We start from the raw sequence: 11,090 nt of genomic DNA, 5'->3' as shown, positions 1-11,090 counted from the left end.
GCATGGCACATGCAAGCAGTGAGAGGACCAGAACTGGCCTAAACCTGAGATTGGGGGAGTCAGATCAAAATAAGAAAAACCCTTTCACTGTCGGGGTGGTCAGGCACTGGAGCGGCTGCTCAGGGAGGTGGTGGAGTCACCACCTCTGGAGGGGTTTAAGAGGGGCCCGGATCTGGCGCTGGGTGATGGGGTTTAGGGGTTACACTGGCGGTGCTGGACTGGACGGACTAAAAGGTTTCCCAGCCTTGATGACTCCACGGCTGTGTGATTCCACGAGTCAGTGATTCCACGATCCCATGACTACCGCGCCACAACTCCCCGGCTCTGTGACACCGCCGGGCTCCCCTCAGCTCCTGCGCGTGCGCGGCGCCTCACGAGGGGCGGTGCCATCGCCACGTCCGTGGAGGGGGCCAAGATGGCGGCGGCCGGCAGCGAACGGCGGGGGGTGGCGGGTCGCACCCTGTGCTTGCTGCTGCTCTGCGGCTGGTCCCTGGCGGCCCGCGGGCAGGATTCCCCCGGTGAGCGCCGCGGGGCCGGGCGGGGGGGCTGGCTTCGGGCTGTGGGCACTGCGCGGCCGCCCCGCCGATCTGCCTCTCCGGTGTGTTCGGTTGGGCCTGGTACACTGTGCGTCGTCGGCCGGCGCGGGTCCTGCTTTGAGGTGACCGGACCTGGCCCCGGGCCTGGCTTCGGCCTCTCGTGTGTTTGGGGGTGGGCTGGGGGCAGTGAGCACTGGGCTGTGCGCAGGGGAAGGGCAGCGTCCGGCCGGGGGAAGGGAGGCCGCCTGCCAGGTGTGCCCCGCTTTTGTTGCTGTGAAGAGCAGTTTAGCTGGTTACTTCATTCATCAGACTTGGGATTTTTATACTCTGTCTGCGTGTCTGGTTTTAGTCTCCCCTCCCTTGCAAATTAAGCTTATGTTATTCTGCGAGTTGACTCCTAGTTAAGTGTTTCCTTTCTCCCCCTTAAAACTACAGACGGCTGTAACCAAAGGTTAATAAGAAATGCGTGTTTCAGGGACAGTGAGTTTCTCTTTGTTTTGGGTGGAGTACAGGCTGGGCAGTGAAGAGAAAGGAATTAGTGAAGGGAAAAAAAAGGAACTGTGGTTCATCAAACAGTGCTTGTCAGTCAGCATTTCCACACCAGTTCTGTATGTGTTGCTCCCCACCTGCTCTGATGGGTAGGTGGTAAGAATTTGGGACAGGAACCTGTAGGAAACAGAGAGTTATTAACTTCAGGAGGCATGAAACAACTTGCTTTCTAAAAGCAGTTTTCCTTGAAGTGAGTTTTAGCCATGATGTGTTTTTTATGTGTGGTGTTTGTGTTGCTAATTCTGTTACCATGACTGAACATCAGTATCTGTTTCTGAAGCTGAGACATCTCTGGATCTAAAATCATCTGACTGTGTTGTGTAATTGTAAACAGTGCAACCGCCGTTTATAATGCCAAATAGTTTGGGGTAAATATCATAAATCAGTTGTGGTTTAGCTGCTAAACTTCCAGCTGCTGTTAAAACAAAAAAAAACCCCAAACATATTTTAGGAATAATAGGAAATTTCTTGTTCTCAGTCTGAAGGTGTGGCAATAGCCAGTAGGAGTCCCTTGCATTTAAGCATATATCCTTCTGAAACTTCCATGTTAAAATGAATTCAAGAATGGTTTGAAGTGTAAGGCCAGATGCAATACAGTTTTGTAGGGAAAATATGTTTGTTTGTGTTTCTAACAGTTTAGCCATTACTCTCTAATAGTTTTTGATAGTTTGGGAAGGGTAGCAGTAACTCACAATATGAAATTACCTTGCAACTGCCTTTCCTCGTTTATCTCTGCATATGCAACTAGTTGGCTTAAACCTGAAGAGAGATCAGAATTCCTTAAACTTGTCCTATGTAAGAACTGAACAAGTTAATGTTGTTACGATAATTCAGACAAGTAGTTTTTTCAGGAACAGTAAGTGTGTTAGATGTGAAATGGTTGACTTTGAGCTTCAACAGAGAGGCACCGTGGTGTCTGCTTTACATGAGATGAGTTGTCTTCTGTGTTTTACAGTTGGTTAAAGAATAATTTGTACAACAAAAATGTGCCATATAAACAAGAGCTCTATTGTAATTGAACCTCAGCAAATATACAAGTTTCATGAATAACGTGATTCAGTGTCCTCTCTATAATATTTTACTTACAAGTAACCTGATTCAAGCACTTGGTTGAATACTTCATTTCCAGAGTCTGTAACTTTCCAGTAGCCTTGAAAGTGTTTAATGAAAGTATTGTGTCTTTTATAAAATGAAAAAATTAGTTTGGCATGCCAAAATACAAGGCAAGTATGGTTTCCCATTTTAAATGAAAATGCGTGCTGAAAGTCTAAAATTTATTCTACTTTTTTTAAGGTACCTCTGGATTTGACTCTGGTAGTAATGTGTTGCAAACATGAATAGTTTGCTAATTTTTAGGTTACAAAAACAATTGGTTATTAAACTCTCTCTGCATCTTTTTTTTACTGTCCTTTAGATGCAGAAAAGGGATAGTGGGCTCTGCATCTGGATTTAATGCTCACTTTGCTTTATATGTGGTTCTGCAAAGCCCTTCCAGCATTGGAGAGATGCTGAATTTGCCTGAGAGTGCATTGTTACAGCTCTTTCTGACTTACTTCATTACAATAACTGCTGCCAACAAAAGGCTTTCCTCCAGGAGCATGGGCAGTGTTTTTTTTTAACCCGTGGTTCAGTAGTTTCATTTGAGTTAATACAAGGTTGGAAATCTGTTTCAGTGTCTACAAATTCAATTAAAATTGTGTCTGGGATGAGGTGCTGAGACCTTGTGTACTGATGGAAGGGGACTTCACAGCATCTTCTCATTTTTTGTTGGTAAAATATCCAGTGGTGAAATATGAAAATCTTAACAGCAGGAAAAGCTTTCCTGAGAACATCCTCCTTTGTAGACTTCAGCTCTTTCTGTGGGAGGAAGAATTTGATAATGGAGAAAATGCTAATCACGCATGATTCTACAGGACATCAGGAATCCACAGAGGGAAGGATGACATCTGTTTGAAGTTCTTATGCCTGGAAAACAGGTGTGTTAAGTTTTTCAGGGACACTTTGCCACACTAATCTAGAAGGCATGTGCTTCCAACCTTTAGCTCCTGTCCCATTCAAGACTTTTCCTGGGAAGTTGCCAAAGTGCAGGACTGTGTATTTCTGCATAAGAATGCTAAAAAGTTTGCAGTGTGACATATGCTTTTTTGTCTATGAAGGGAATTTGTGGCAATAGTTTTCTGTCAGAGAAGTCAGTGCCTTGTGCATAGTGCTGATTGTTTCTCATTCTTTTCTCAGGTCCTGTGAAAGATATGCTTTCAAGAAATATTTCTTCTACAAGTGAGAATGAAACACTGAGTAGATCTCAAAATTTGACAGACAGCTTGCAGAGTTTAATTTCAGCAAGAAAGGAGGCATTCCCAACAACAGCCAAAATCAATTCGGGGATGGCAGGACAGCCACTTACACCCAATGGTGACTCTTTGTCACCTGTTGTCCCTGCTAGTCCAGTATCACAGGTGGATGTTGATGCTTCTGAAGATACTAAGATTGAAGAAGAAGATCTTCTAACAGATTTGAAAGACACACTAAGTAATTCCCCACCCATCATAAAGGAAACTATTGAGTCAGATGGAGATGACTATGCTTACGAAATGACACCGAATTCCAGATATAATCCAGACCTCCTAGAGATGTCAGAAGATGACAACTCTGACATCATCAGTAATTACAATGAGGAGATCAAGACCCTTGATGAGAAGATAAAAGCTGTTTCTGTCTCAGGGTTGGATGAAGAAGAAGACAGCCACTTTTTTTTTCATCTGGTTGTAGTTGCCTTCTTAGTAGCTGTTGTTTATGTCACCTATCACAATAAGAGGAAGGTAGGTGTGCTCTGAAAGGTTGAGAGAAACAGCTGGAGTGTTTAAAATAAAGTTTCATTCCCTTGTACATGTTTTTAAGAAGAGGAACTTAGCTTTTTGTAGAATGAAATCTTTGACCATTTAGTCTTGTGGTGATGCTAATATGCAGATCATTAATGTCATTTTTATCTGCACAATGAAAATTAATTTGAATCGAACATTTATGATAAGAAAATGAGTTAATTGGTAACATCAGTAATCAGTCAGTACAGTAATGGACACTAGCAGTGCACAACAAGAGTTCTCTAAAGGAGACCTAAACCAAGTCAAGTAGGGGTGAAACTAATTTTTTTCTGCACAGGAAAACAACAAATTAATGGAGGTATAATTGCAAATGATGTGGGAATGTTCTTGTTATGATTGTGGTAATCCTTCTAATAGTCACTTTAATGTGGTCTTTATATCATAGACATTCTGAGAGTGTAACTACAAACTTTTAGAAAATGTTTAATGCTGCTTCCAGTTTTACATAGAGAAGCTACTAAGTTACAGTAATTTCACAAATATAAGCTGCATCATTTTCCCAGAAGTGAAGCTTATAATCCGGAGCGGCCAATATCTGGACGATGTTCAGAAATTTGCCAACCCGGAAGTGCAAGCCTGCAGCAGCCCCGAGCCAAACCAGAGCCCGCCCAGCCCCGGCGACTGGGCAGCAGTGATGCTCCCCTGCTCCCCAGGCGGCCAGGCAGCAGCCGGGCACGCCACTCCCCCGGTTCCCGGCGGCAGCGGTCGGGCACGCTGCTCGGAGCTCCGCCAGCCACCTACTCCCGCTGCCCACCTGTGCGGCTCTGCCGGCTGGCCGCTCCCCCGCCCACGCAGCTTCACCTGGAGCTCTGCCGGCCGCCTTGCTCTGAGCTCTGCTGCCTGCCCACCTGTGCAGCTCCACTCAGAGCTCCGCTGGCCGCCCCACTTGGAGCTCCGCCACCCGCCCGCCCGACTCCTTGCAGAGCTCTGCCACCCGCCCCTCCACGCGGCTCTGCTTGGAGCTCTGTCACCTGCCCGCCCGCACACACAGCTCCACTCGGAGCTCTGCTGTGTGCCCGCGCGGCTGAGCAGCTGTTTAAAGGCAACGCGGATCCGTTGGAAATGCTTGCAAGATGACCACGCTATTGTTCGTATCATTTTCCGCTTTTAAATAAACTTGCAGGGTACGCTGCCACAGCTATTGTCTGTATCTTTTTTCGCTTGGAAATAATGTTTCCAAGGTCAGCACCTGCCAGTAAACCCCGCGATCCCGTGATTCTGTTACTAATTGGCAATTTTGTGAAAGTTTGCTGCCAACGAAAGCGCGGTTTATAATCAGGTGCGGCTGATGTATGGATGAAGACCTAAATGTTGCCGACACCCGGAGGTGTGGTTTATAATCTGGTGCGGCTTATAATTGTGAAATTACTGTACTACTTTCAGGTAAATGTTTATTCAGCTCAAATTAATTCTCTCAGTCTCAAAAATGGCCTGTCTGGTGTTACTCCAAAATATATTCCTAGCACTAAAAATTGACTTCAACCCAACCAGACACAATAGAGGTGCATGCACAATTTTGCATTAAACCATAGATTACTTTTTAGATATGAGAAAAGCGTAGTGTTTACTTTGGGGAGAACACTGATTTGGGTGAGGATTTGCAGGACTCTGAAAAGAAAGTGGCTGAAAAGCCAAAACCTTCTTTACTGTGCAATGACCTGTTTGTAATGTGCATTGCCAGTTCTTTATAGGGGTAGATGTTGAAGACCATTGCATTTTGAAAATTTATCAGAGAGCAGTTCAAATAAGTTATTAAAAAATGCATTGTCTCTGCCATAGTAATGCCCTTGCCAGCATGGGGGGGTAAAACCAATGATGTCAGTACCACTGTGAAGCTGTCTATCAAACTCATAGATGCTGTGCAGAAACATTCTAAGTTGTCCCATTTTTCTTCAGATCTTCTTACTGGTGCAGAGCCGAAGGTGGAGGGATGGCCTATGCTCCAGGACAGTGGAATATCATCGTTTAGATCAAAACGTTAATGAAGCAATGCCTTCCCTGAAAATAACCAATGACTACGTGTTTTGAAAGCACTGTGATTTGAGTTTGCTAAACTTATCACTTTGCCTGCCCAGTCATGTGATGATATTCAGGTATTCTAAATAAGCTGCCTGTATGGAAACAAGATGTACTCTTTTTGACCTGGATGTTTTGGAGATTAAATCTCATGGAAGATCAAAGGCATGATCCATCTGTTTGCTACTTTGGTCAGGTTTTATATCAAGTGTAAAGACAGAGAGTTTAATAAATTAGTGCTCTTTCCATTCATTAAGCATCATTCCCTTCTGTCTGGAGCAGTCTTGATAGTCATACTACAAAAAAAAAAAAACCATAAAATATTTTAGGTCTAATAAATTAATGACTTTGGTATCACTAAATCAAATTAATGATCTCATTGCTAATCACTTACATGGCCCACAAATTCCACTGTATTGCAGACTTAAAATACAATTACTTTTTTCCATGCTTTTTGATGCTGCAAGTCTTTAATCTCATTTTTTTCTGATTCTGTTTTCTTGTTGCATAATTTGAACCTATTTTGGCAAAATAGCTAGAAGGGCAATTTAATAATTTCTGTATGTGTTCATGCCATAAATAATGTAAAAATAATTATGCATAACCCATTTTATTTCAGAAATTTTATACCGTGTATTTCCTAAAATGTGTAAGGTATTTGTGAAGGTACGCAGCTTCTTGACTGTCCTTTTTTTTCTCAGATGCTATTTATGCCTACTGCACTGTCTCTGTAATTAATGAGTGGAAAACAAGCCTTGTTGAATAATCCTACTAATATATAGACAGCTGACAGGCTTTCAGTATATCAGAGCTTTCTGTTGAATTTTAAGACAGTTGGGAAATGGCTATGTCATTTGTTATATTATAAATGGAAGAAACTGTAAGAATAACTTATTTGGTTGTTTTTCTGATCCAGGTAACAGATGGGTGAAAGTAAGGGTGTGGGGACTACCAGTCTGTGGACAGTGCACTCTCATTTTTGACAAACATTTATGCATTAGTGTAAATCAAGTTTCTGCTACAGTAGGTTTTTTTTGGGTTTTGTTTGTTTTTTTAATTTGCATTTTGTACTTCCATTATTTATGTTTTCATGAGTTGTAAAATATAAAATTTTAGTTTTCTGTACATTCTGTTTGTGATTTAGTTTTCAGACTGATACATTTGTAAATAATGGTGAATCTGAACCCTGTAATTAATGACTTGGTATTCAAGTAGTAATGTAACATTTGGAAACAAATCAGCTTCAAGCCTGTTGGCATGAGGAGTCTGAAGGCATGATACTGTCTTAGGAATGAAATGCTAGAAGTTCTATATCCTACTGTTATATGCATTCTTTTTATAAGCACAGGAAGTAAAGCACAGACAAAATATCCCAAAACTCTTTTCTTGCAGTAATTTTTATTGTATTTGGACTTATATCACTTAATATTTTGAATAAGGTTTTTAAAATAAATTACAATAATAAGCCTGTGTTTCTTATCTCAACTGATTCACTGCTTTTGTGCAGTAACTTACGATAAAGAACTTACTTATGCTTGGAGTTGGAAACCATTTCAAAACCATCTTCTCTGTTGCCCATACTGGATGTTTGAAGGTTTGTTATATGCATCTGTTAAATAGTGTATAGGGTAGATAGCAAGACTTAAATTTAAGATTTTAAGCTATGGGAATTAATACATTCTTTAACATGATTTGTTCAGCTTAAGTTGTTTAGTCTATAATTCCTGTGGAAGATACTTGAAATTCTTACCTGAACATACCTACTTTGAGGTGTAATACTGCTGTGGTCAAGATTTGAAGGGAAAGGTTACTTCTCAAACCTTCTTCAAGATGTTTAAATATTGGAATTTGAGGAGGTGGCTAATGTTTTTGCTAAAACTACTGAACCAAAGAAGTTCAGTAACTTTGTCCTTAAAAAAAGTTACTGATTATGAAGTATAGTGATTTTGACAGTAGAAAATAGTATATTCACCCTTGGCATAAGCTTATGTTCATTTCAGCTTGGTACCACAGTCCTTACACAGAACCCACAGTGAGCAACCTGACTGCAGAAGTACAGTGATACCCACATGAGAAACTTAATTTTCTCTTCCAACGCACCCAGTGAATTAGGCCATAAGGACGGATGTTACATTTTCAGCTACTTCCCTCACTGTTTAAAAAATATAGAAAATTAATATCAGTCTAAATTACTAGAAATAACATATATTGTCTTATTTTCTGGAGTTCATAGATATGAACTTCATCCATGTTGGCTGTCTCTCAAAGCTCTTGAAGCACAGTTCAACTGGTGGAATAAAACCAATTTAAATGTTCTTTCAGCTTTCTGAACAGCTAACAGTGTCTTCTTTAAGACTATATGTTTGAGGAATAATCTTGCATTTTCTTGCCCTGCTTCCTTCAAATTGTGTTTGTGGGTAGGCTGTCTCTAAGGAGAGATATTTGTTAATCTTTACAGGTTTTAAGCTGTTCCTTACAAGAAACCCACTTAACTTCTGGAGGAAGAATGCACAAAGATAATGGCATGATTGACAGCTTTCCCTAAAAAGCTCACAGAAGGCAAAGGTCTGGTTTAGCTCAGTCAGTAAACCAGGTTGTTTTGCAGTCAGCACAGTTTTAAATGCTTGTAGGTTTAGCTGTGCAATGACAATACTTGTCCCACAGATGTGCAATGTTTATTTGGTATTTAGGTCTAATGACCTGCAGCTGCCTTGGGTGGGACTGTAAGTGTTAAATCAACGTTCCACTGAATTGCGCATGTAGCTGTTCTCTGAAAATGCTCTTCATGAGGTTACCTTAGAGGAGAAAAGCACATTATGAGCCTTTTGCTTGTGAAGTCATACCAGGACTGAAACCTTTTGAGTTGAGTAAGTGATGTTTGAGGTCATGAAATGATGGTTTGCACATGTGTCTTCTACTGTGGTGCACATCCTCTGTCACAGAAGAACAACTTCTTAAAAATAGAAATATTTTTTTAAAATTATGTTTTTCACAGAGTCACAGAACGACTAGGTTGGAAGAGACCTTCAAGATCATAAACTCCAACCCATGCCCTAACACCTCAACTAGACCATGGCACCAAGTGCCACATCCAGTCTTTTTTTAGACACATCCAGGGATGGTGACTCTACCACCTCCCCAGGCAGACCATTCCAGTACTTGATCACTCTTTCCGTGAAAAACTTTTTCCTAATATCCCACCTGTATCTCCCCTGGCACAGCTTGAGACTGTGTCCTCTTGTTCTGTCAGTGCTGCCTGGTGAAAGAAACCAACCCCACCTGACCACAGCCACCTTTCAGGAAGTTGTAAAAAGTGATAAGGTCACCTCTGAGTCTACTTTTCTCCAGGCTAAACAATCCCAGCCCCCTCAGCCGTTCCTTACAGGGCTTGTGTTCCAAACCCCTCACCAGCCTCGTTGCCTCCTCTGGACGTGCTCAAGCATCTCAACGTCCTTCCTAAACTGAGGGGCCAGAACTGGACACAGCACTCGAGGTGTGGCCTCACCAGTGCTGAGTATAGGGGAAGAATGACCTCCCTGCTCCTGCTGGCACACTATTCCTGATCCAGGCCAGGATGCCATTGGCCTTCTTGGCCACCAGGGCACACTGCTGGTTCACATTGAGCTGGCTGTTCACCAGTACCTCCAGGTCCCTTTCTGCCTGGGCACTGTCCAGCCACACTGTCGCCAGCCTGTAATGCTGCAGGGGGTTATTGTGGCCAAAATGCAGGACTTGGCATTTGGATTTATTAAACTTCATTCTACTGGACTCTGCCCACCCATCCAACCGTTCGGGTCTCTCTGCAGAGCCCTCCTACCTTCCAACAGATCGACACATGCTCCCAGCTCAGTGTCATCTGCAAATTTACTAATGAAGGACTCAATACCCTCATCCATGTCATCAATAAAAATACTGAACAGAACTAGCCCCAGCACAGACCCCTGAGGACACCACTGGTGACAGATTCCCAGCTGGATGCAGCACCATTCACCAGCACTCTCTGGGCCTGGCCATCCAGCCAGCTCCTAACCCAGCACAGAGTGCTCCTGTCCAAGCCATGGACTGCCAGCTTTTCCAGGGAATGCTGTGGGAGGCAGTGTCAAAAGCCTTGCTGGAGTCCAGGTACACAACATCCACAGCCTTTCCTGCATCCACCAGGAGAGTCACTTGGTCATAAAAGGAGAGCAGGTTGATCAAATACAACCTACCCCTCCTAAACCCCTGATGGCTGGGTCTGATACCCTGCCCATCCTGTAAGTGCTGCATGATGGCACTCACTATAAACTGTTCCATAACCTTCACTAATGATAATAAGTGAGAATCCTTTTAAATTCAAAGGGAATTAATACGAATTCAAAATCCTTGAAGTTTTTTAAACAGTGGGTTTAGTTTGGGGAGTTACCTAAACAGAGTTGGGTAACTAATTGGATACTAATTTATTTTAAGGGCTTGTGGTGAGTCTGTCACGTTGACAGTTTCTGCAGCAAGTTGCCCGAGGAGATGGTTTGGTCACAGCAAAGTTTGTCAATGCATCACAGCAAATGATACTGTCATGATAATATTCTCGAAACCTGTCCACTGTTGATGCCTGACGTTCAGAGGCTGCAGTGCCAGTTAACAGTGGTGATTTGTGTCCCTGCTGTATGTCCATGTAAAAGCTGCATTTGTAGCAAGGTGATCCGGGAAGCAAAGTTGGCAAATGGTGTTCTCTCACCTCCGCCCTGGCCCAGGGTGGTGCCGAGTTGTTCTCCTAGCTCATTTGTGTGTCATTCTCCCGTGGAAAAGGGACCTCGCCCTTGTGCAGGTGAAAGGTTTGACATGCACACAATGTCTTTGACTTTTTTTCCCCCCAAGGATATTTTTTCATTCTCAATAGCCCTTGGACTATTGCCTGAGCAAGGGAAATGCTTGCTGAATTGGCTTGGGCCGTCAATAGCTGTTGCCTAATAGCACCAATAAAGGGGGAAAGGTTTTTCCTGATCGGGTTTTACAAGGGCTCTAGCAGCACCAGGAGAGTGTGGCATATGTTATGCACTGTGCAATAAAAGAGCCATTTGCTGATGGGGCACTCAGGGCTGAACTACTGGGCTTTAATTTCTTTAATTGA

At 42.9% G+C, this 11,090-nt stretch overlaps 1 protein-coding gene across 1 annotated transcript; it reads left to right on the top strand.

Moving 5' to 3' along the window:
* The first annotated feature begins 391 nt into the window (after window positions 1-391).
* On the top strand, window positions 392-7,448 carry C15H5orf15 (chromosome 15 C5orf15 homolog). The gene is made up of 3 exons (XM_033073119.2): window positions 392-518; window positions 3,321-3,904; window positions 5,864-7,448. The coding sequence occupies exons 1-3, from the start codon at window positions 416-418 to the stop codon at window positions 5,993-5,995; spliced, it is 819 nt and encodes a 272-aa protein (XP_032929010.1). The 5' UTR covers window positions 392-415; the 3' UTR covers window positions 5,996-7,448.
* The last annotated feature ends 3,642 nt before the right edge of the window (window positions 7,449-11,090 follow it).

Source organism: Catharus ustulatus, chromosome 15, assembly GCF_009819885.2.
Source record: "Catharus ustulatus isolate bCatUst1 chromosome 15, bCatUst1.pri.v2, whole genome shotgun sequence".
In the NCBI taxonomy this organism is placed as follows: Eukaryota; Metazoa; Chordata; class Aves; order Passeriformes; family Turdidae; genus Catharus; species Catharus ustulatus.
The sequence above is the reverse complement of the archived record's forward strand: the minus strand, read 5'-3'. Positions and strand labels throughout refer to the sequence as shown.

What these genes read in the sequence shown, in the direction of transcription:
- C15H5orf15 (XM_033073119.2), top strand. Translation starts at nt 416, where the DNA reads ATGGCGGCGGCCGGCAGCGAACGGCGGGGGGTGGCGGGTCGCACCCTG. An exon ending in CCGCGGGCAGGATTCCCCCG is followed by an intron (nt 519 to 3,320) that starts GTGAGCGCCGCG and finishes TTCTTTTCTCAG; the next exon opens with GTCCTGTGAAAGATATGCTT. An exon ending in CCTATCACAATAAGAGGAAG is followed by an intron (nt 3,905 to 5,863) that starts GTAGGTGTGCTC and finishes ATTTTTCTTCAG; the next exon opens with ATCTTCTTACTGGTGCAGAG.